Source organism: Solenopsis invicta, chromosome 9, assembly GCF_016802725.1.
Source record: "Solenopsis invicta isolate M01_SB chromosome 9, UNIL_Sinv_3.0, whole genome shotgun sequence".
Taxonomy (NCBI): Eukaryota; Metazoa; Arthropoda; class Insecta; order Hymenoptera; family Formicidae; genus Solenopsis; species Solenopsis invicta.
In genome coordinates this window covers 11,815,805-11,842,767 of record NC_052672.1, presented here as the reverse complement: position 1 = coordinate 11,842,767, position 26,963 = coordinate 11,815,805, and the positions used below count along the sequence as shown (strand labels likewise).

The 26,963-nt window shown below is 34.2% G+C and overlaps 1 protein-coding gene across 2 annotated transcripts; it reads left to right on the top strand.

Annotated features, from left to right (window-relative positions):
• LOC105192791 (sphingomyelin phosphodiesterase) lies at nucleotides 1–26,963 on the top strand. 2 transcript variants are annotated; one of them, XM_011157030.3, is made up of 11 exons: nucleotides 1–406; nucleotides 16,683–16,786; nucleotides 18,225–18,433; nucleotides 20,434–20,730; nucleotides 20,830–21,222; nucleotides 21,580–21,752; nucleotides 22,503–22,865; nucleotides 22,946–23,138; nucleotides 23,266–23,450; nucleotides 23,880–24,065; nucleotides 26,656–26,963. In XM_011157030.3, exons 2-11 carry the CDS (start codon nucleotides 16,711–16,713, stop codon nucleotides 26,723–26,725), a joined length of 2,145 nt encoding a protein of 714 aa, XP_011155332.1. In that variant the 5' UTR covers nucleotides 1–406; nucleotides 16,683–16,710; the 3' UTR covers nucleotides 26,726–26,963. The 2 variants fall into 2 exon arrangements, with proteins under 2 accessions (XP_011155332.1, XP_011155334.1); XM_011157032.3 differs by lacking the exon at nucleotides 26,656–26,963 and adding an exon at nucleotides 25,229–25,499.

Genomic DNA, 26,963 nt, shown 5'->3' with positions numbered 1-26,963 from the left:
CAATCAGTTCACACCGTACGCTCGGCGCGAAAGGCACGGCTGGCATGTAATATAGTGCGCGACACGTCACAACAGAACTCGCACGCGTGTGCGTCGCGTGAGTGATTTTCCCATTTCTTTTTTTTTTCTTTTTTATGATCCAGAAAACGCGACGGAAGAACGCGAATAGTTCAGGAGGAATCAAAGGATGTCGTGGGATTGATTGGACGAATCAACTGTCAGCCGGTGCGCGCCGTGGTAAATGAATTCACAACCGTTCTAGTGAATTCACGTCCTATTCCCTTCCTTATTTCCCTTTTGTTTTCTTCGTGGTTAAATTTTCATTATCAGATACACGCTCCAAGTGATACTTCACATCTCACTATCAGCACTCATCGTATTTCAAAAATATCTTCAAAAGTATTTCGTAAGTACTAACTTGTGCCTGACTTGTTAAATTTTAAAAGTTTGATTTTATTTTTAATACTATGGAGATGTCATCCTTGGACAGTTAATATTTCTAATAAGATTATATAAAGATAGATCTATTATATGTATATCTCTTATACAACACTGTCAAACAATGACAGTGACCCCAATATACTAACAAGATATGTGTTGAAACACAAAGTATACCGTTAATTTCTATTCTATTCTATTTTCTTTATATCGTGTTTATACATCATCGTGTTTATATATATCATGTTTATACATATCGTGTTTATACATATCGTGTTTATACATATCGTGTTTATACATCATGCATTCTACGATCACTCTTTTATAAATGCTTTTAATTACCTTACTTATAACCTTATAATAAACCTAGAGGAAAAATTAAAGTAGATTAACTTTATAATAGTTGGCAAGATTCCTAAGGTGGCTATTTAAACAGATTGATTTTAATGTAGATAAAATAATTATCTTTGAGACTGATAATTTCAGTCATCATTTAAACTAAATACCCGCTTTAAGCAATATGTCTCGCACATTCAATCACTGTCGAAAGTATCTTCAAAAACATAACATAAAGTGTCACCTAAAACGTGTATGCTCTTATGTTTATAGATTTTGTAGATAAATGTGCTGTATTATCCTGTTATCTCTTTTTAAATACCTTATATTTATTTTTAATTTTACATTACAATAGACTACAATTAATCTGTGCAATTAACCTATAAAATAAATCTATAAATCCGTATTATTATATCATTTTTTTTGTCATTAAAATTTCGTCGTCCATCAAACTCCTTCAGACGGATGATGATTGACATTTTTTCCACATTAACCCATGGTCACGTTTCAAGTTATTCTATAGAGAACAAAGAACTTGCACCCACATGTTTGACAAATTACTTTGAAAGCTTAATTATACTGGTTATGAGGATGATACTGTTTACAGAGCAGTGACATCTATTTAAACATGACAACAATGAAGATCTAATTAAAGTGCTAACAGTAATTCAACAATTTAGGCAAAAAAAAATCCAAAAAACGTTTTGACGTCTACTTTAGTTAGTTAACCTTTATAAGGGTTAATTGGCGAAAAGATAGCGATGTACGCGATGCTCTGTATCTCGGAACCGTGACTTTGATAAGCACTTCTTATTCAGCAACGTATCACTGGCATTGATACGCAGATATATCTCAATATCATTCTTCTTCTTATTTATTTGAGCTTTGTCTTGCCACTCTGACATGACGAAGAAAAAATTAATATATTTAGGGAAAAATTTCGTGTATAAATAATATGGAGAAATCGTACCTGACTTATTAAAACATAAAAATTGAGAGTTTGATTTTATTTTTAATACGTCATTCTGGAGACGTCGTTCTCGGACGATTAACATTTTTAATGAGATTATATAAAAACGGATCTATGTGTATCTTCTCTTATGCAATGCTAACAAACATTGACAAAGACAGCAATATACTAACGTGTGTTGAAGCACAAAACATTTTGTCTCTATTTCGCAATATATGACGGTGATGTATAAATATCTAATCACTCTTATATTAACTCTCAATCGCCTCATTTAAATAACTTTATTTTTGTGAGACCTACAGGAAAAATAGAAGTACATTGACTTTATCTTTGTAGCTAATAAAATTCTTAATTTCTACTTGAACAGATTGATTTTAGTTTAGATAAAATACGTAGTATGTATGTATATCAATATCGAACTACATGTATCAGAATAAGTATTTTTAATACATAAAATTCCAAATCGAAAAATTAAAGATTCTTATTAAATAAAACTGAGTCAAAACATACCAAAAGTTTTCCACGTATTAAAGGTAAAACAATTTTACGGAAGTAACTAAAGAGATGGCACGTATATGTCAAGCGCTTTACGTAATTATGAGTGATAATTGTCACGTTCGTATATGTGACACCATCTATATTGTACCAGATAACATTGACTGCATCCGCGATACGTGCGGAGTGATTTCAAAAAAGGAATACGCGTGCGGATATGCAGATAATATCAGCACACACGTCACTCGCGGGAGTCATTTGGCGATTCTTTTATGCACGCCTACGGATCATTTATTCTCATTCAAAAAGACACGTAAAGAGCAGAAAAGCAAAAAAAAAATAAACATTTTATGTCTAACAAATTTTTTTATTGTTATAAAAATTAATATATTGCCTCTGCCTCGTTGCAAATTTTTTACGAAGAAAAACAGATTGGTTGCAGTTACTTAGTTGCAGCAGCGATAATCTGTGTTTGATAAAATTTTAGCTTATGTATAACTGAAATTTAGGTACATTCTTGCTTTGCAAGTAATCTTTCTTTTCCGTGTGTCGATTTTGTTTTATTACATAAAAATTAAAGTTTATTTAATTCCATGAAAAATATAAAGTATCTTTTTTTATTTCCCTACTGTACTCTACGCAGATAGTAATTCAACATTTAGATTATAGCGTCTTTTAACGTTTTATAATCATTTGTCTACAGCAGAAAAGTATGGCGTTGAAAATGAAGTTTTGGAAACATGAGGGAATGAATCTAATACAATCGTATCCTTATACTGCAAATATCTCACATCTGTCACATACAGTGTGGAATTTAAAGTGGAGAAATTCAGGAACCAGGAAGCTCTATCTGGTCGTTATATCGCGCGACGCATATAAAAGTAACTTTTATAATTCTTTTCCTTGACATGCTTTTAGTAGTATTTTGTATATCCTTAAACTTTATTGACATTGCTAACTTTTATGACATATATAAAATACGAAGAAGAGATCTTTAATATTAATCAATAATAATCTTTATAAACTTTATTATTCTGCCATGCAATTATAGAAAAAATCTAAAGAAATAATTAAATATTAATTTCATTATTTAAATTTTGCTTTGCTAGCAAAACCACGCAATCTCGCTGTTACACTCAACTGATTTTGAGAAATGAGCTTACATCGAACGTAAAGAAATTGCTAAGGAAAAACGCATTCTAAGTCCAAGTTGTACAAATAACATAAACAATATAGGTTTTGATTTATAATATTAACAGTAGATTTACATCTGACTATAGTAGACTTTTTGCACTTAAAATGAAATAAGCGTAATACAAATTTCAAAAATTAGATATTAGAGAAAATGAACAAATTGTTATAAAAAAAAGCAAATAAATGACAGCGTCCTCCTTAGGAAAATTTTTATCTACATGTTCAATTACGACATAGCGAATGAGATCATTTGTTTGTCTGGCGCATACGCTATGAGGACCATTGACGCAAGAGTCATATTTGCGAAATAATCCGTTTCTAAACGTCGTTATTTTGAAGAAATTCTTAGCATCGAAAGTTCATGAAGCAAATGATAAAATTGTTTGTATCAACTTTTTTGATCTACGTGTGTTACATATGCAACCGACTACACACGTTATGAGTTCTTACATGTGTCATTTGCACTATTCTCGTACGAATTTTTATGTCATTAGCTATCAACGTAATTCTTTTACGTCAGTTAATTACACGACTAATAATTATAAATCATTAATATGATCATGGAAAATATGCCAGGTAAATAAAGACGATGCGCTCAATCGCAAATAAAAACTATTTGTATGCACGAGAATTGAACTTTTCAAAATTTTGAAAATTTTTATTTGCGTAACGTAACCGGAAATCTTAAATAATTTGTTAAAAGTAAAAAAAATATTAAAATAAATTCAGTAAATTAAATTTATGGAGATATTATTTCAACGAAGTAAATCTATGGCCGTACAAAAAGTTCCATTGAATTTTAAGTAAATGCACGGTGGAGATGCACTTGCCAAGTACATTCTGGGAACATATACAAATGAATTCCGAGGGTTTCGTTGAAGTTATCGATGGCGATGGCACTCAGTGACGTCACGTTGAGAGAGAGCGAGGAGTTTAAAGTAGGTTATTCACGAACACGAGAGACGATCGACTATTGGCCACGGAACATGGTCATGAACGAAACGTCGAATCGAGTTTGTCCGATGTCGTGGAACGAAAAAGAGGTCCCGGATTTATCGTCTGTTTATATCGATTTTTGGGTCATCCGCCCTCATCACGCGCACAGTATTACGCGCGTTAAAACATGCGAGGCGACGTGTATTCACGAGAGATAATATGAGCTTTGACAACCTTTCCAGCTGTTCAATAAAACTTACTGAATCGGAACTCTTTTTACTTTATCAAACTTTCATATCTTTTAAAAAAAGAGTCTCTTTCAAGATCAACCATGAAATTCATTCCTAATGCCTCTGAAATAATTATAAACCGTATAATATAAATTTTTTACCTGTTAAGATAATTTTATATTCCAAAACTAAATCGAAGAAATGGAACAAATTTTTTGCTGTACTTCAAAAATTTGTTTTTTGAGAAAATTAAAAATAGGAAAATTAAATTTTTTGTCATTTTAGAAGATTAGGTAACTTAATATTTTTGGAAAGAAATTGTTATTTATTTATTAAAGTTAAAGTTACACAAATTTATAATAAAGAGAAGATGTTACTAATTTTACAGTTTTTCCATTCAGTTTTCTTGAAACCAGAAGTTTATATAATGTAAAAGATTTTATCAATCTTTTTACGCTTGTATCAATAAATAATGAATAATATAAGGCCGAGAACGAGCTATTCTTTGGTTTTTCGAATTACAATTTATTTTAATCTTAACAACTAAGATACAATTAGCAAACCGCTAACTGGTTGTTAAGATTAAAATAAATTGTAATTCGAAAAACCAAAGAATAGCTCGTTCTCGGCCTTATATTATTTATTGCAAAAGGTTTTGCTCTACATTTTTCACATTTTTTTTATGTAGGTAGATCAATTAGATCCTTTTAAGTTAAGATGCTTGATTACTGATGAATCACCTTGTATCTATTATTTATTATAATGAAATGAAATGAAATTAATTATATTTATTATAAACGATTAAGAGGACTTTTATCACTGAATCACGGTATTTATAGGTCGAGCCTTTCGTTCTTAGATCTTACTTTCCAAAGTGAAATATACATCTGATTGAGGATCTGTCAAATGGAGATGCGATGAAAACAAGTGAATCTCGGACACTTATAATAGTCAAGTGTGAGACAGGGAAAGATCTCGCTCGCTCAACGTGACTTTACATTCAGGTCGCAGATGTTAAACGGAGGAGGGAAATACTCTTTGGGAAGGCCTTAATCTCGTGTCTCTATTCGTTTGTCAAGTTCGCATCCCTCGCGAATGGAGCATGTATGCCTTTACATGCGTTACACGGATTACGCATCTTCCTGCTATAAATCACTACGCTTTCACTGATTATGCTAATCGAGAGAGTATATTTCGCACAAAAAGACGATTCCTCTTAAAACTTGCTCATTCATGAATTCAGGTTTGATACAAAGGAATATTGAGTATACATTTCTTTCATGCTACGTCACGTATATCTGAGAAAAAGAAAACTAATTAAATGCTATGGAGGGATATCGATTCATATCATGTTGAAATAGTTTAAAAAACTATTCAACGTTCATTGGAGTTCCGAACAAATAAATATTATTAGCGTAACCTGAGGAATACTTATTTCAATGATATCAAATGCAACGTTCTCATTTTTACTCGGCTATCGTTTACAGACGTTAAATCGCGCGCTTACGAAACTGAAAACGTTTAGATATGAATGGAACGTTCATTATATAAAAGTTAAACGTGCATTGACCAATCCTGCGAATCTCGAGGTCGAGTGCAACATCTGTTATTATGGTCCGCTGACGTGTCCAGTTTTATTATCATTCTGTAAATACGCACGCATACACAAACACCTAGTGAAATCCACTATTGTTGGGAGAGTCGGTCGTCGACATTAGGATTACGTAACTGTAATATCTGTGAGAAGAATGCTTTTCAAAATATCGTGTAAAAGATATTTGTGGACGCGTTATTTGTAAGATGTTATCGCAAGTTATTTTCTGTTTTGAAATGCTGTTCTCCTTCGCAATTGATATATTGTTGGCTCAACGGATATTGTTTTATCTTAAAGTAATCTTTTCATTATCATAGATATGCAAAAATATAATCCGATATGATAAAAATATAATATGATTAAATAAGATTAAATATCATGAGTGATATTGAATACACACAGTGCACTTTATTAGTTATTTAACTATTTACATCATTGAATATTTTATATTAAATGGCATTTATTTTGTCACAAATGATTTTAAACATTTCGATAATGATCATCAGTAGTCAACGAAGCACCAGCAAAAGTCAGACATTCGTCACGGATGACCGATCGCCATGGCAGTCATTATATTAAGAAATAATAAAAACTTGAATATTTTTTATTGCATATTTTAAAACGAGGCTAATATTTCTTACAAGATATTATGCTTAAAAGAAAAAAGACTGCAAGAACATAGCCATTATTATATAGAAAATATATCTTATATATATAAAATTATTATATGAATTATTATTTATACGTTTTACAATATCAAATTATGCATTCAATCAATAAAATAGTAATACAATTTTGCAATTTTTTTATTTATTTTTGTTTTATTGTTTTATCTCTACTGTGTATTCCCAAAGTAACAATCTTCAAAGCTATTGGTCTTGCAGATTAAACTTTGAAATTAAACGTTTAAAAATATAATTTTAGAAATACATATTTACTGCATATTCAAAAAACATTGATAAGAACAGAATTAACATAAACGTAATGAATCGTAATGAATTTGAAATTATAAGTCAGATAAACAGCAACAGCCTAACCTTAAGAATTATAAATAGCAATAAACGACTTATTTTTTTGAATTAATTATAACAATTTTTGCATTGATAGCATATCATTAAGCACAAGGATAAAAATATCTTTAAACATGCGCAAAAATCGACGAAGAGCCAATCAAGTTCAAGGTCGCGAGAAGTTCCACTTTCTGTGCATTACTTTTGTAAGCGGTTTCGTACGATTTACAAGAGGAGTACGAAAGAAAAGTGAAAGGTCGAGTAATGCTATTTCGATACTCGCTTTTACTGCCGTTATTTTTTTCACCCGGAAGATAAAGCTTTTTAATTACCCATATATATTGCAATTTTTTTTGCTGCACCTGTAAGCATCCACTAATTTTTATAACTCATAAAATTTTATACACGACCGATCGTATATACGTACAACGGATAAATGTAATGTAAATCTGTAGAAAGTAGAGATTAATGTGCTTTACTCCTGCTGACGTTAAATTTAAGGAAAAAAAAAGTAAGAAAAATATTTTACGATCCCGGCAATATGCTGGTTTATTATTCACTGTTCAGTCACACTCCTCTTATCGACTATAATTATCTTTTTTTTCTGCAAAGAGAAAGAAATGCTAGTTTAAAAAAATAAATAAATCTCAGCTTAGCCGTAATATGACTGCATAAATATTTCTATGTGCTTCTTTTACATCTTAATGGCTGTATAATTCCATCATATATTAATCTTTAGCTTTACTTAACGCACGCGTTTATGTGAACATTTATGATTTGCGTAGTTTCTAGAATATAGTATAATACATTCTTGAACGCTATTTTTGTCGACGGAGAATTAAACGTCAAGAATTTTGTCTATAAGCGATAGTGAATTATTTGTTAAGTGCACATAAAACTTCAAGATTTGACATGAGATGAGGTAATTCTCGTATTGCGACTACCATAACGATATGTTCGAAAGAGTAAAGCTGTTGAACAGAAGTAAAAAAAAAAAAAAACATTCCATCGACCGAAGTCATTGTTCAAGAGACATTGTTAGCTGCACAGGTGCAGCAAAACGTTTATTGTATTCATCGAGGAAATGATCTCATTACATGATTGAATTTAATCACCTTTAACGGGAAATAGTGCGAATGTGAAACTAAACTGTGATGATGTTTCGATAAAATACTGGCAAAGCATTTAATCTCTTATAATTATTCTTAAGAATAAAACCATACTAATTTATGCACAAAACGCGGCTATAATTAAATGAATCATTTCATTGTTGAAAGAAGTCACGGTATTTGAATTAAGTAAATTGAATGCATCCATAATTTACTAATTTAACGAATCTGAGAAATGTTTTTTTACATACTTATAATGTACATTACAATGTATTAATCTGTATAATTATTAAAATATCGTTAGAAAGCCGGATATGCTCTGAGAAAATTGCATGAAGTGCATCCGAATTACGCTGCAGAAATATGAGGAGTTTTCATCGTGCGGGAAGCTGTAAGTTCACGATGATTCAACGATTACCATCGACGACGTTGTACGGATGTTTTTAAAATTAAGGGAAAGTTCGGCGAGAGGAAGAGAAATGTGTAATGTCAGAGCGCGCCTTTTGTCTGCCTGACCATAGTACGCACTGCATCAGTTTCTCGCTATAACTTCCCTCCGAGGTCGTAACATTGTTTTCCGTTTCTCGGTACGGCCTAATACGACGTCGAACTATCTTATTAATTTAGGTTTACGTTCGACGGTAGCGCGAACTGCAATGATTAATATCGCAAGAATGAATGTTGTGCAACTACACGTTCTTTTCAAGCATCGCCAAATCACAAGACTTCAACTTGTGACAAACAAAAGCATTTGCGCGCTTGCTTTGTAATAAAAATTAAATTTAAATTATACGAAACGAACGTCCTAGTTCTTTGAATACAAAGTATTTCAACAAAATAAGCTTGTTAAAGGTGCAAATAAATTGATCTCAATTTAATGATTTTAGACTTGTGTTTCCGATTCCGAGATACTTAATCGATCATCGTAAATTGTAATAAATCATAAGATTTGCTACATCACAAAGATTTGCTTCTCATCAGTCACTCGAGAACTGTGACATTATCCATCGTTAATTAAAAATCAGCGAGAAGCGTATGCAAATCACTGCAACAGCAGCCGACACCGATGATCGATCCACTGCGAATGCAATATATTATTAAATGTCTCTACGCGCGTTTTCTAGCCGGAAGCATAGTTTCTCGCGTCCCGATAGACTCTCAATGTCTCCATTCCGCGATCTTCTCTGCCATTCTTTCTTTGAAGCGCCCGCGGTTTCTCCTCTTTTCTTTGAGTTCTGCATAGAAATTTCTCTCGTGGAGATTTTTTTTATGTGCTTCGCGGCGCTCTCGTACATTTTGAAATAAAAAAGTTTTAAGCTAAGAGAAAATTTTATCAGATAATTTGCGAATTAAAATGGGAAGTGGTTTCGAAAGAGACGAAGATATTGATCAAATATCTTAAACAAAGAATCCTTAACTGTACTTTTATTTTCGGGTGATGTGCATGCGCGCTCGAGTTTATATAAAATGTATATTTTCTAAGTAAATCAGTAAAATTTACAGATGTATCCGTTTTATGTTTGCTTTGTCACTATGTGTAATTCATCTCATTAAATTTTACCAACCAGGAAAGGTACAGTGTTCCGTATCGTGAGTACGAAGAGATTTCTATATCTTTTATATCGAACGCGGAAGTAAACGCGTCGACGAAAGTAAACACGGACAAAATCATTTCTCCCGGATGATATATTGATGTCGATTGATGCGCCGTAATTGTATTATATATTTCATTTCTTATTTCTTTTTTTTTTTATTGTTTACCTGTTTACGAGAGCGACAGAATTCGACATCTCTTGACTCGCTTTTGGAGAAAGAATTATATCACATACTAAGATACATATATAAGATTTTACAAATTAATACGATAAATAAAAAATAATTATAATTGATTCTAAAATTGTGGCATTTAGTTCTTGTAAAATTTTATATAATTATAGTTTTTTTTAAAATATAATATTTATTTTTTTTAAGCAAAAATTCTGACTTTGTATAATGACTTAAAAGAATTGTTCGCTCAACAGTTATCATTGTTACTTTTACGTTTCGGTCGAATGGCATGACTATTTGTATGCATAGATAATTTAACATTTGATAATACGTTCAAAATACGTTTGCAACAGATAACTATTGTAGTTTTGCGACAAAAGACTATGAAAAACAACAAACGGTTTTTATGATAATAAAAATGTTACTGATTGATACAAAAATGATTTAAAGAACAGTATTACTTTTTTGAAATATAGACTGTAGAAATATACATTTTCCTATATTATAATCTGTCGTATAATCTGTCTAGTAAGGTGATGGCTCAACATAACTTTTATTTAAAAAACGTTAGACGGAAAACTCTTTACCATTTTATCGTATTTCTATTGATTACACAAAAAATTTAATGAAAGATATAGAGATTTTTGTGTCAATAATATTATCAATTTAGTGAAAAACATAATTTAATCAAATACGAATGCACACGGATGACTTACTAATGTACCTAAAAGCATCGTAGTACTAAAATCTAACAGTATATGTATATTCTTTTTATTTGTTTATTACTTATAATAAATAGCTTTGAGTTATGCCCTCTTATTAGATAAACTGAAATATTAGTATCACAAAAAAAATATCAGAGAAGCGAAAAGAATTAAAAGATTTGAAATTTACGTAAAAATTCTCCGATATAATTTGCATTGTTATCAGTGATGAAAGTGAATTGCTAAATGTCAAAGTGTCTCATAAAACTAAAAAGGTGACTGCAGCAATAATGAAAACTGGTTGCAACGCTTCCTGCATTTCCTCCGGAGCATAAAACTTTATAAAGACAGAAATTATTCACCGACAACGATCTTAACCATCAATGACGAAAGTGGATCCCTAATAATGTCAACGAAGCACAATGATTCGGAAAGTGAAAAAGCGAACGATCGCTGCGAGGAAGAAGGAAACTAGCGCGCCAATTTTCTGAAGCAGTCGAAGAAACTGGAACTTTGTAAATGGAAAATCACAAGCGGCGCAATCGTCAGCCAGCTGATGACGAAAGTGGATCATTCGCATCACTACCAAGAATATCTTTATCTCCCAGGAACAAATATTAGCGACCGCGCAAAATTACAGCTTTGTCAAGGAAACGTACAACGTGCGTAATTTATGGGCATAATTTTTGATTATTCAATGAAGAAAGCGAGCTATAACAGTAGCAACAATGCGCACGGATATTTCGATATGAAAAGTGAAAAAGCTGAATAATATGAATATGATTCGAGTCGGTCTAAATTGTTTGGAGGGCTATTTTATGCCAAGCAGAGAGTTCAAACTCTTTAAATAATATTACATTTACTGCGCAAATGCATTCGTGCATAAAAAAAGTTATTTGAAGTCCGACGATATCCGCACTGCGAGATAAAAATTACTAAATTTTAATAAATACCTGTTTGAATAGTTGCAATAAAATATTTACTTACAGTACATAAATATTTACTCAAGAAAAAAATTATAGTTAAATGAAATTAGTTGTTCTTGTAGTAAATAATTATTTATTTATTTTTAGTAAATATTTTATTGCAACTATACCGAAATAAATATTTATAAAAATTTATTATTCTTTTCTCAGTGCGTTTTCTTTCGTACATTCCTCTTCTAAGCAATTGCCTGATATTTTAACAATTAGCTTCTTTTTATATTGAATAAATTAAATGTTATTTCTCTTTTATTCTTAATTTTTTTTTTAAATCATCTTTATTATGAAATTATACATCCTAGGATTAAACTAATTCAATCTCATAATTCTCTCTACATAAATTTATTAAAATTGATGTAGAGAGAATTATGAAACTGAATCAGTTTAATCCTAGGACGCTGAAATCTTATAGCCGGTAGCTCCGGATACATTGCTCTCCGACAAATTCCTTCGGTATTCCCTGCGCCAACTTTCATCCTCCGCTCGAGGAGGAGAGCCTTCTCGACGGCATATGTGGCACAACGGCGTGGTTTCACGCGCTGTAAATTATCCGTGCGAGGCCATTTATGTCACGGCAATGTGCCTTCCTTCCCGAAACTCCCGATCGAGTGCCGATTTGCGCCGCTCGCGAGGGGAAATTATGAGGCTGTTACGCGCGACTGTGTGTCCAAGCGCGTTCGTGTGGCGCGTTCGTGTGGCGCGACAGTGACTTTCGTTTGTCGTAACATTGAGCAAGGGGGAAGGTCGCATATCCGTGATCATTAGCATTCGGGAAAAGATGCCGGAAGTGTAGTGAGCGCTAATCGCCCGTTGGTCGTCTAACATCAGGAAGTAATGCACTCAAATCACCGGAAGTTAGCAGAGGAAGCTGAAGCTCGCTCAGAAGTTTGAATAGTTTCCCATCTTGAGAAAGAGAAATTGCTTTTCAGTTAATTAAGGTGGAATCTTCTCACGATTTGCATCGTTAACATCGATCGCACATGTTAAAGCACACACGTTCAATGTAATGTAGAATTCATTTTCCAAAGTGTTCAGAAAGTTCCTTATCTATTTCGTTTCGTCAAATTTTTCAAAACATTCCTATATTCATATATTTGTAATATACACACTTTTAATGATTTTACACGAAGAAGATATAAAACCCTAATTCGCATGGTCTGAATTCTTAATAAAATCCACTCACACTCTTGTTAAAAACTTTTCAAATTCGCATGGTTGAATCTATGTATGTCATAGAGATGTTTTTTTCTCATTTTAATCGCTGTGAATGTACAAGCTCGTACGGTATTTTGAATATTTTCAGAGAAAGGCGGTCAAAAAAATGTTCTACTGCTTTCTATCTGGGTCGTATTCGGGGCTATATATCTCACATCAATATATAATAAGAAAGATATGTGCGACACAGGTGTGACAGGCTCTGAAGAAGAAATCAAACCTCGATGATTGCACGATATCCTTCTCCTTCTAGCAATTACATGAAAAACCACAGGAGTTTTCCACTGCGGTCCAGCTTCGTCATCGCGATTAGCGCTTAATTTACAATGGAACAGGATTTTAACTGATGATATGTTGTAACAATCCTGTTTCTTCTCATCACGATCTATGAAACTCGAACGCAATGTCAGAAGACACGAGTCAGTGTCTGATATCGCGATGCGATTGGATCGACACGTATCATATGTGAAAGGTATAAGTGAAGACATACACACATCCACACATGATATAGACATAACGTTGACGTACAAGAGTATAAACGCGTACAGAATATAAGTGTACACGGTCAAATAAGATCGGTGTAAGTTACATTATTTTTGTTAGATGTTTTATCAGTCTAGACTAGCTTACCTATGCATTTACGTAAGTTCGTGCGCAACATGAGCTTAAGTGAGTCTTCTTTCGTTGGGCCCCACGGTGGGTCAAATAACGGTCAACCGCGTATTCCACTTGGCCAGCCTGCTCGCACCTCGATTAACTGCGCCGAGTCGTAATTTCAGTGTCAGCAGAATTTTGAAAACAATTCTCGGGAGATGTTATTCTTTTTTCGAAAGGAAGAACTTCGAAAGGAAGAACTTCGAAGGAAAAAAATTTTTAATACAACCTTCGCTTTCTCGAAAGAAATTTGAAATTTTCTCGCAAGGAAAACAATGATTGAAATAATTGAAGATATTAGAAATATTTCTCTTTTGCGACATGTCCTCTTAATAAGCACAATAAAATTCAGAATTAATATTCCAATGAGGAGAATGGTACATTGAAAACGTGATCTCATAATGTCAGCTCTTGAAAAGGAATTTAGAAGTCGAGGTCCGTTCATTTAAAATGTTAAACTACTTAGGCGATTGTCAACCCACCTGATAAATTTTTATCTTTACTTCGATAGCCGCTTTTTTTTACCAGACGAAAGAATTTATATAGATAAAACGAAAAACAGGAATATTCGGAAATGCAGCACGCGCCGTTCGCCGTTCTGCGTTGGATATGCGATTGCATATGCAACTTTCGCCGAAACTGATCCCACTGACCCACTGCAACCGCCAATCCAACGGAATTGAAATAGACGATTAGCAAGCTCCGTGAAACTTGATTGAAACTGTAAAATGACATGGTAAAACTACGCAATTTGAAATTATAAAGCAGCAAAACGAACTTGGCTCCATATTTTTGACTTTCTCATCGCGGAAATAACGCAAATTGAAAATTTTCTATGAATTATTACTGCAATTATGTACAACAAAGTATGATATTATTTTGTTTAAATTAATAATCATGATGTTAATAATGGCATAATCTTGTTAGATAATGTTACACAATAAAATAATACAGACTATTCTTATAAATTATTTATATCACGTTATATAAATTATATATATCATTAATTTTTGAAATTTTGTTTTACAATACTTTACTCTCTAAATTCTTTGGAGTGGAATCCCACTCTAAAAGTGTGAAAATCCAGCCAGTCTTGATAAAGAGCAGGATTTTCACACTATTAGAGTAAAATTCCATTCTTTTAGATGAAATTCCACTCCAAAAAATTTAGAGAGTATGTACTCAGATTTCTGAAAAATTTAACATAATTTTTGTTGAAATCTTTTGTTTCGTTAATCTTATCATGTTTTTTTATAAAAAGATTCTTTTATGAGAAATGACTCTATAATAAAAAAATTTGCAGAGAAGCACAGATGCTGTGGGCACTGAGCCAACTGCCAAGATCTCGCGCTCGAATGACACGTTTAGCCTTGACATGCACGTGCAACGTCTACGTACATAACTCATCGTGTGTAATTTATTATAAACGACCCCGTCGGCTCCAACTCATTTCCGCTTCAGCTGCTTTTAATGCGATCCCAGTTCCGAATAATGAAAACAGTGAGTGATTCACAAAATCGCGTGCCCCGTTCGCAATGAATTGCTCGATATACCCCTCGGCGAATTACGTATCATTCGTCAAACTGCCCGGCGCCATTTACCAATCGGGACTTCGTGGGAAAAGATTAAAATTAAATCAATTTCATTTCTATTATCTTCTTCTTGCCATCTCTGTTCCAGGTAGCAAGCTGACGTTATTTATCGTCATTTTGATGTTAAAATGTCGTTAAAGGCATTATTTTAACATCAAAATGACGACAGGTAACGTTAACTCGCTGTCTGGGGTCCAAGTACCATAATAGATAATACAAGATAGAAATAAACAGAAATAAATACAAAATGAAACATAATTAGATTATATTCCATTTCTCACTTTGTCTTTATTGACAGTATGCATTCAACAATGTAACGGTGAAATTAAAAATGTTGCGGCCAACAACGGACGTGGACTAAATGTGTACTGATAGAAACATCCCAATCATGTCCAGAAGAAACTTCCGTTACTAACATAGAATCCGCTGCTAACACTGTAAACGAATTCTTGCGGGAGAATCAAACGGGTTCCGTTAACTTCGGTAACGATGCGACGCGTTCTGTTGATCCAAACGGGAATCATTATTATTTTCTACACATTCGAAGGACGTCGTCGTGCCATCGCTAACCCACTTACAAGTAACAGTAACGGGCGAAACCGAGCCCGAAGTACTTAGCCGAAAAATTTCGCGGAATGATGCAACGGTGTGGTGTAGATCAGAGGCGTGCAACGTCGAAAATAAATCGTCGCTCGTGCTTCGTCGCGCGTATTTCTCCCACGTTGCTTGACGTAGCGTGAATAAAGAAATTAAAGACCGCGCCTACGACCGTGAAAACGTCGCGCGGCTTTTCATCACGAGACTTCCTCGATAGCGTCGCAACAACGTGATTTTCGACGCCTCGTTTACCGCCGAGGAAAGTGCAAGTTACGCTTCGCCGAATGCAAATTCTTTCCCCGGTAATTGCGCGCACCTTTCACGAATATCTTCGCTGGACGATTAATCACTATTTTTATATAATGGACAGCCTTAAGTGTGAATGCCTGACGTGTAACAAGTGTGACGTTTCTGCAAAGTTTATAATTGAATATGTTCTTCCATAGATATGTTTGGATTCATCGATGCAGATATCAATTGAAATAGCAATTCCGCGACATTGTTTAATACATATCCGTGTGATTTTTATGCTCTTATTATTATTATTAAATGTTCTCATATTAATTATATTAACGATAATAGTAAATAGAATGGTATATCGTTTATAATTCTCGCATTCTTGAATTAATTAAAAACATAAGATGTACGATTAAATTTTAGATTTGCATTCACTATAATATTACATGTATTGTACATAAAAATTGACTTTTTTCATATTTCTTTATTTTTTCATCGTTGAGCATCTGTTTCATTTATACATTTTGTATGTAATTACATCTTCTTGAATAACATGTAATATTTAAATGTATTTATTTTTTATTGCATTCCTATATTTTGTAATTTTTTTTATGATTGCAGGTAACAATACCAAAGAATACAAAATAGTATGCCAAATCAAGGCAAAATAAGTCGCATCTTCATATTATGCGTTTTCCTGACCAGTTTGACATGGAACGTTGTGGGTACGTACATTTAAAAAACAATTTTATTAGATAATAAAAAATATACATCTAGCTACCTCTCTTTATGCGTGTAAAGTCTTTCTAACAATAGAATTGTTTTATGAAAATATTAAAGAAAAATTCACACATATTGAATATCTGAATACCGAGTTAAGAAATACAAAACAAATTACGTAACGAGAGCGAACAATAATAGTGGAAAATATGTAAATTACTCCTTATGTAACGGAAAAAAAGTTATAATGAGATGGACCAAACTTTACGGCGCGGCGATGTAAATTTTACAGCGGATGACACATCAGTGATTTAAGTCGAAAAAATAGAACGCGGTTCGTCGAACGTAACTTAGTAACCTCTTTTTATCGAGAAAGTATTTAAGATTTGCATGCAATTCGATCGATTATATCCCTAGAAAATTATATGTGACTTCTCTCGAACAGTGGGTTATAGACCGTTCCGAGCGTAACGGAGAAATTACAAGTTTTCGAGGCAAGATGTGTCGTGTAACATGTAATGCCTTTCGTGCTTTATGGGAAAGATCGACATACTTTGTCCAAACAATCTTTCAAGATCGTAAATGATCGATCGCGGGGGGAATTATGGGAGGATTAATCGCAGCGGGAAAAATGGACATTTCCTTCCGTACGAAACGGTTCGATGAATCGCATTGCCGTGATTGCCCATTTATTTTTATAAGTATTAACCCGCTAGAAAGTTTATAATATCGATCAAATGACGGAGAGAAAAGACTCTCTTCTTTTTTTTCTATCAACATTTTCACACCAATTTCACTTCAAATTGTCTGTAATTTATAATTTAATTTATTAAATTTTTATTTTTTATACGGCAGAACTTATTGTATTAATATATAAACTTGTACTGTGGTTTCGGAAACATCTGTTAAATTGTACATTGCCATTTTAGAGTTACGAATGAAAAAACGCTAATTGATTTGAACTTGACATTTTTGTTAAGCGTGTGAAAAGAAACGACCGGAAATGGTAACTACGTGTCAGCAGCTGAAGTAAGCTTTGTGATACGAATTTATCTGGCTCGAAAGCAAATTTTTCTCTTAGGTGACACACGCTCAATACGATAGTCAGAATCTCTCTTTATCTCTCTTTCGTGTTATTTAAGAAAGAGAATCCAATTTCTAGCCGCACTCAGGCAAACTTGCAATTATTTTTATCACAAAGCTTGCTTCAGCTGCTGGCAGTTGCATTTCCGGCTATTTTTTTTCCACAGCCGATGCTTCTTACGAAATACTAAAATTATCTTTGCAAGTGTCGGATTGCGCAACGTATACAAATGATCCACCGAAAACGAAGGACTATTCCGACGTGGTTCCGGTCGCGCTAATGGAAACGGTGGCATTCGTTTCGCTTTCATTCGTTCGCGATTTAATTGAACAACCGCTTTTTTCTTCCGGTTTTCGCAGGAAATCCCATTCGGTACAGGACGAAACGGGAAGCGGAAATAGCGTCGACCAACTGGACCGCGCTAGCCGACGAATGGCTCGCGGCGAAGACCAGGATCGCCGAAAAGATGGACGTCGCTCTGTTGCCGTTCAACGAGAGGTTTCGGCAACTACCACCTACGGCGGAGACCTTCGTCGTTAACGGCACGAATCTGGAGCAATTGGAACGGGTAAGGGAATTTCTTTCGTTTGCGCTCGTTTGCTCAGCCGAGATGCGAGCAAGATTAGTTCATCTGAGTTCCAATAGGAAATCTGCGTTGTCACTATTGATTGCGCAAGATCTTGACTTCGTTATCAATCGGAAACTTTCTCTGGCGAATAGTATAAGCGCTACGAGAAATTATTCACTTTTTTTCAGGTGAAATTCGATTAAGAACTTGTGCCAATGCATGTCATTGGCTGCGCATTGCGGAAGTCACAGAGACATCGTAAACCTTTAAAATCGTTAAAGATTTTATATTGTTGAATTCATTTGTAACTTATTTCTTCTTTGTTTATAATTTATAATTTTTTGTAATTTATACACAGAAAAAATTTAAGATCAAATCAACAATCTTTGTTTCATATATGTAAGCAAGAATGTAAAATCTTCTTGGAAGAATTTATAGCCTTAAACAGACATAATTTGCTTACATGAAGAGAAAAACTTTCTTCATGTAAGCAAATTATGTCTGTTTAAGATTATAAATTCTTCCAAGAAGATTTTATATTTTTGCTTATATAAAACAAAGATTGTTGATTTGATATTAATTTTTTTTCTGTGTATATGAGATAAATTTTTATAAGCTATATATAAGTTATAAAGAATTATTTTGATTAAATTTTGTTAATTTAAATTGAGAGATCTCTTATAAAAAATTATTTATTTATTTTTTTATAACAAGTACACTCGTACAAGTATACTCATATAATATGCTTTCTTCATATCCTTTTTTTCTATAAAAATTTTAAAAGCAGGAAAAAAGAGTGAAGGATAGCTGTTGAACACTCCGTAAATAATTTTGCATCTGCAAACATTGCATAATTTTAACGATTAATACTAACGATATGCGACTTGCATCGTTTAATCTATTTCTACTTCGCGTGACAATAATTATATGCCGAGCGCAATCAGACCGTTGAAAATACATCCGATGCATTCGATTAATAAGAAAAGTAGTATCCACCGTCGCATCGATTCGAGCTTGTTCCGTAAATAAAAACTTACGAAACGTATTGTTTCACGAGATCATTATCAAGTGCATGAATAAAATTGGAAAAATTGAAATCGTTAAGTCATAGCGTGATCACGAAAGAGACTATGAAAAAAGAATCTCTATGTTCAAGCGATTACTTTGCTTTTATAACGAGAAATGAGAAATTTGTCTAATTGAAGCATTTTCACTCTTGCGTTCACTTTATTCAATCACATGCGCGTTTCTACTCCATACACGAAATTAAGAAAAGCGTTCTTTAACCGCAAGTGTGACGTATTAACGATGTATCGTCTCATTAATACATCAAGTATTTTTGTGAAATTGTTAGTGATTGAAACAGCGCTGCGTTGAACCGGATGAGATTCATTCTGAAAAATATATTGTTAGCAATAAAATAATCTCGCGAGAGCGCTGTAAAATCTTGCAAAATTGAAAATCGTCTACGTTTTTGCAATTGCGTCTCGTCGACTTCGCCTTCTCTTGATCTCCTTTTTCCCCCCTTTTTCTTATCTGTCTCCTTCCTTCATTTGACACGACGATGTCGCCGCGGCTCTCACTTTCAGTGCCAAAATACTTTCACCAAGGCGACTACCGATCAACTTCGTGGCGAACGCAAGTACCTTCTATCCTTCCTATTCGTGTGTTTACACGCATACAGTGCGTAATACGGTGTCAATGACTTTCGCTCGCGAAAGTCGCGCGCGATCATCGATATCATTCGTCACCGCTTGCGTAAAAGAAAACGCCGGTGGGCACATCCACGCGCGGAACTCCCTTCGATCTCGAAAGAGATGCATGTTCGATTTATCTCGAGATCGGCATCGCAAAAAGAAAGTCGCGAAGGTGCAAGGGAAGAGCGACGCGGGGAAATTTGTTCCAATTCAACTCGAGTCACTTTATACTGTTAAACGATACGACATCGTGGATTAATTTCGCGCGTTAATTAATTTTCATAACCGTACATTTAATTACAGTTAAATTACTCGCGGATGCTGTGGGACATGGAAACGATCCAGCCGAGCGGGCATTTATCCGGATTTGTGGACAAAGCTCTTAAGCTATTAGACCTGCGACAGGTGATGATGGAGGTCGAAACCTCCGTGATGTCTAAAGTCTCTTGCACTGCTTGCAAAGTTGGTGCCGGTTTGCTACAGCATTACATAAAAAATGGCAAGAGCGATGAAGAAATCATGGCTAACATTTATCAGTTCTGCGTGTCGCTCAACATACAAAGTCCCCGAGTTTGTCAGGGGGTCACCATGCTCTTTGGGGTAAAGTCTGGACTTTATCAATCGTTAAAAAAAAATAAACACAAGTTTATTTTTTTACTAATCGACAAAAATGAAAATTGACAAATCTCTACGTTGCAGGGAGAGGTGATTTATGTACTGAAACAGGTGAACATGGGTCCGGCGCAGATCTGCAGCTTCGTGATCGGTGATGCGTGCGACGACACGTTCAATCCGCTGCACGAATGGGAAGTGGCTTTCCCACCAGTCAAGAAACCGCCGATCAAGCCACCGATCCCGCCGCAGGAAGGCGCGCCGACGTTCAAGGTCCTGCATATTTCCGACACGCACTACGACCCATACTACCAGGAGGGTGCGAACGCCGAGTGCAACGAACCGCTTTGCTGTCGGCTAACAAACGGCGCCCCGTTGACCGCCTCGGCTGCCGCCGGACGATGGGGCGACTACAGAAAGTGCGACACGCCCAAGAGAACGATCGACCATATGCTCAAGCACATCGCCGACACACATTCGGTGAGCACGATTAAATCGTCGCGCGAAATTTGAGAGAAGATGACGATAATGATGATGATGAGGAGGAGGAGGAGGAGACGTTTATCATTCCGGAGCAAACCTCGCGTGCCGCTCGAGAAGAATTTTTAGCGACGTGTTCCGATAAATACCAAGAAGATAATTGATTTATCGATTATGACGTAGTCTCGATTTTCAAATTAATTCGTTAATAATTATTGTCTACGCGTAAGAGAGGAAGTTCCAATCGCGTTCGGGCGTTTCTTCATAGATTTTTTGATTTGTCTTTAATTGTTTGATTTCCCCGTTCCATATTGAGAGAAAGGGAAAATTTCTCTTTATCGTTTAAAAAATTTCCAGGACATCGATTACATACTATGGACGGGAGATCTACCTCCACATGATGTCTGGAATCAGACGCGCGAAGAAAATCTCAAAGTCTTGCGTGACACGGTTGCGCAGATGGTGGAGATGTTTCCCGGCATACCGATTTTTCCGGCTTTAGGAAATCACGAGAGCGCGCCGGTCAACAGGTACATCCGCCACGTGCATGTATATAAATTCGTACTTTCACTTTTCTAGAAAATATCACTTCAGATTACGATTAATTTGCGATCCAGATCTCACTCACAATCAGACATAGCAGAGCGTTTTCTCTTAAGAGATTCTATCACATATGTATATGTAGCGCAGATTTTAAGTTTAAAAGATGAAAGTTGACATAGGTAAAACGAAACGCAAGAGGAAGAGAAAGGGAAAATGACTGAACCATCGTCAAATATTTCTAATAAATTAATGTCTTAAAAGACGAATAAATTAGTATTTTAAAAGGTTTTACTTGAAAGGTTTTACTCCAGGAAATAGGAAGCATTCGACAATGAATTTCACGCGCCAGGTAATGTACATACGCTCGCCGCTACGTTGCTAGTTGCCTCTGCAACTTCACCGATGTATGTCTGTTTAAAGGACGGCGCTGATTGGATTAGCTTTACTAAAAAATTATTGCTTTATTAAACATTATAGAAAAAAATTATTCAGGACTTTTCGACTCAGTTTTTAGCCAAGAATAACGCTATATAATTGATGGACGCTTTTTAAGAAACATCCTGTATAAAAATTTCTATCGTTCCATATTACCTCTATACTTACGGGAACAAGTTCTTCTTTATACAAAATATGTGTTATAAAAAAAAAATCGCGAGTTTTATTACGTATTTTTGGATCTTTTCTAAAATAAGTGATTTAACTAGGATATCTATGCCCAATATCGATTTTCTTTTTAGCTTCCCGCCACCCTTTGTGCCTGAGGAGAACAGTATCTCATGGTTGTACGACGCACTCGATAAACATTGGCGACTTTGGCTGCCAGCCGGTGTGTCCCACACTGTTCGTCGCGGTGCCTTCTATTCGGTCCTGGTTCGACCAGGTTTCAGGATACTCTCCGTCAATATGAATTATTGTAACAATAAAAACTGGTGGCTATTGATCAACAGTACGGATCCGGTCAGCGAGCTGCAGTGGCTCGTATACGAGCTACAGGGCGCCGAGATCAACGGCGAGAAGGTGCACATAATCGGCCACATCCCTCCCGGACATTCCGATTGTCTTAAGGTGTGGTCAAGAAATTATTATCACATAATCAACCGGTTCGTACTTGATCGTTTACAAATCGCAGTACGGCGCTAGCGTATTAGATGACACGCGTTCTCCTTCCGGCTTTACGCAGGTATGAATCAACGATCACGGCACAATTCTTTGGGCACACGCATTACGATGAGTTCCAGTTATTCTATGATACATCGGACCTTGGCAGAGCGCTTAGCATCGCCTACGTCGGTCCTTCAGTCTCGCCATATTATGATCTCAATCCCGGTTACAGGATATATTACGTCGATGGAGATCATTCAAAGACTACAAGGGTAAGTAAACTGATACTTCCTCATAAGTCAGAATATATTAGAAATGTTAGTGCCAGCGATTTAGCAATACTCCGTACGTATGTTTAAAGTGTTAATTATTATTTTCTAATTGACGCGCGTATTTCAGATGGTCGTCGATCACGAAAGCTGGGTCATGAATTTAAAGGAAGCGAACCTTTATGATTATCCGATCTGGCATAAGTTGTACAGCGTGCGGCAAGCCTACCAAATGGCGTCACTCTTGCCGAAGGACTGGGACTCGTTGATCGACAAGATGACTAACGAGCCAGCCCTATTTGATCTCTATTACAAGTAATTGCTCGTATTACACGATGATTAATATTGTGTCTCAAGGACATAAAAGACAATTTTGTCATATGATACATATACAACTATACGTATAATGTATAATTATATCCCTAACAGCACATCTGATTCAGCGGATGTCCCAGGAACATCCTTGGGACGTCCCACAAGCGTTCCATAGGAGATCTATGCTGTTAGGGATTATAGTATTATATCATAGTATATACATACATGTATATATGTATATATATAATCATATAATAATTAATATTTATATAATATTATCATACATTTCATTACAAATCAATTGGATTTCAACGAATAAAGATGTGAACAAATATGCTTTGTGGCATTTTAGAAAAGAAAACTAACGTTCGAGGTTCAGTATCCTACTTGAGAAAAATAACGTGACGTATTTGCCTTTGTTCTTTGCAGACATTACTACAAAAACTCTCCGGTGCGACCGGCGTGCAATGACGAGTGTCGCAAGAGATTGCTCTGCGATCTGCGCAGTGGAAGGAGCCACGACCGAAAGGCATTATGTCAAAGCTTGGAAGCGAGGATCGACACCGAGACGAGAACAGGTTGGCGAGCCTGGATCTACAAGGGACTCGCACTATCGTACGTAAAGGATTTGTGGTTCCAACTGTATTCCGGCAACACTACGACTAACGAAGTTGATTAATTAACTCCGAGTAAATGTGTCTCGATCGTCATTATGAAAACGTCATTGACCCGCCTTTATCTGTTTCTTAGTTCTCATAAATCTAAAACTTCCTCTTATAAAAAAGAATTTGTTGTTTAATCGTGTAGTAATTGTTTCACGATGTGCAAATAAGTCTGCTTTTTTATCTTATACGCATTTTTTATCTTATATGCAACACTAGCAGTTATATATTTGCAACAAAGTTGCATAACGATATTTAAAAAGTTGAGAAAATTAAAATGATAAGGCGTCTATGGAACATCGTAACTTTTTAATTACTTAATATCCAATCATATATTTGATTACACACATTATTGTCAAAATGCTAAAACATATAAAAAATATTTTAGATAAAAGTAATGGTTTATTTAACCATGGGGAATATAATTAACTTATAGAATATTAAAAGATTTTTTTTTTATTTTAACGTTTCAACAATAATTGCTTATAATTAAATATAAGTATTAACTTTAAGAAATTGTTTTAGCCTTTAATTTTTAAAAATAAACGTATAAAAATGTCTGTCTTTCAGATATTTACGATTATCTTGTTTTAAAAAAAATCAAAGAAATAAATTACATTTCTCAAACAATTATGACGTCTTGTTAAGATCAATCAATTTTTATGCGTACATAACAGAGTTGATTTAATTTTATTATATTATCTACCCTAGTTCCATATTATTTTAGTATAATTTGTTAAAATAAACTTTTTTCTGCTCATTAATATAACACATAAAAAACTATAATAATAAGTGAAATTTCAAGATGACAAAGAGACATGCATTCAATAGATATATTTAGCAAATTATAAGTTTACGTCTCACTCAACAACTTAAGAAGCCTAACGAACAAATATCGACCAGCTGCATTTAGTAATAGCACCAAAACATAATATTGCTTTATCTAAAATGCATGTACGTGTGTAAGTATAATATCACACTCGAAAGAGTTTTTTATAATTAATTAAACAAATGAATTATTATGTAACATTTGCATGAGAGATTGAGACTACTAATTTGTTCAAATGAGAAGCTATAACAATAAAAAAAGTATTTGATTCTTTTCATATGTTTCAGAGCTTTCTTCGCGAAACATTGACCGTCGTAATTCGTCAAAATAACTGCATTTTTATGCAAACTCATTCGAGTGTTTACTATATTAAAACAAAAGAAATAAAAAAAAACCAGAATTTCACTGTAAATTATAAAATATTACATTTTGATACTGTAGTTTAAGTCGTATGCCTTATTGACTGAAATGTATAGATATGTACGTTATAATCGTGTACAACGGTATAACTTTTTCTAACGTGACAATTTTTCCAATAAAACAAACAATACGTAAAAATGGTGTTGGGATTGTCTAGTGTAAATATCTTTTAACCATTTGAATTACTTTCAGCGCAAAATCTCGTATAACGAATATTGATGAACGTGCAAGTTGTTCCGTAATATGTAGAAATGCTTTTTTTAGAAGCACCTAATTTAATAAATGCATCACGGCATTTGAGCCAGCTTTGTCCTGTCGAAAACGTCAATTATGTAATTTGTACATATATATATCTAGAAGTACAATAATTTCATTTGGTGGTGGAGAATAACAACCGATGATTTTTTACTTCTACACTGTGCACTGTAGTAAGTAGCTCGAGTGTGTATAAATTATAAATAAATTTCATATTTATCAATTAAACCAGCCGCATAATTTCTGAGCCAACAATCGTTTAAATTGCGAAAAAAATATATATACTGTACTCTTTTTAACATTTTTGATCCATTGGATTAAATGATTTAACAAATTATAATAATTTTAAATAGACACTATCCATTTTGCAAGTTTGCTTCAAATTAATTAATCAAACAACCTTAGTCATTAGATAGTTAATATAATCGATACTAAGCAAACTCGTTGAAGAAAAATGTTGATTATAATAAATTATAGCGTTTTTAAAGTTAATTTATGCGGCTGGTACACGATAAGAAAGATTAGTTACAGTTAGTTGCAGCAGCAAATACATGGTAGCTAAATTGTAGCTGTATACAACTAAAAGCTACCACATATAGATTCTTGCTGCAGAAACTAATCTTTTTTCTCGTGTATAAATCGATGTTTTCTTAGCTGTCAAGTTATTGTTAAAGATGCCAACTTATCTGTAATGCTTGTTAATTGCTTCACACGATACCGATCAGTATTTATGAATTGCATTAATTTACTTTTCACATCACACTCATTTCGCATAAGCACGTAAAAGCATTTAAAATTTGGAAAATTCGATTCTTGCAAGAATATTCTTATTAATCAGATTTTTATTAAACTTGACAGCTGAGATAATAATACTTAGCAAACACCTTGTAACATAGATATAGTGTTATATAACATAAATATAATACATATACGATATATACGATATATGAAATTACATCTATGTTATATTCGGTGTTTGCTCGGTATATGTATAAATTAACATAGGAATGTCATCGTAATCAAAACTTCACATTTACAGAATGTCTGTGGTCATGGCTATTCCCAGGTTTGCGTACAATTTACCAAAGTACGTCCTAGGACTGGGTTAGAACAAGAGAATGGACGCCAAGTGCAAATAGGTGTGACTCAACTTGTGATGTTAAATTATTAAAAATACTCACGATAAAGAGTGTCATCGTGTTCGTAACACGACTTTTAGCGCCATTGATAATTAAGAATGCCAAAATTGAACATCGCGTTCAACTCGCAATTGTTTTGTGAAATCTATTATAACACACAATTTTTTCAATCCCGAAAGAAATAAGAAAATAAATACGTTAAAATAAA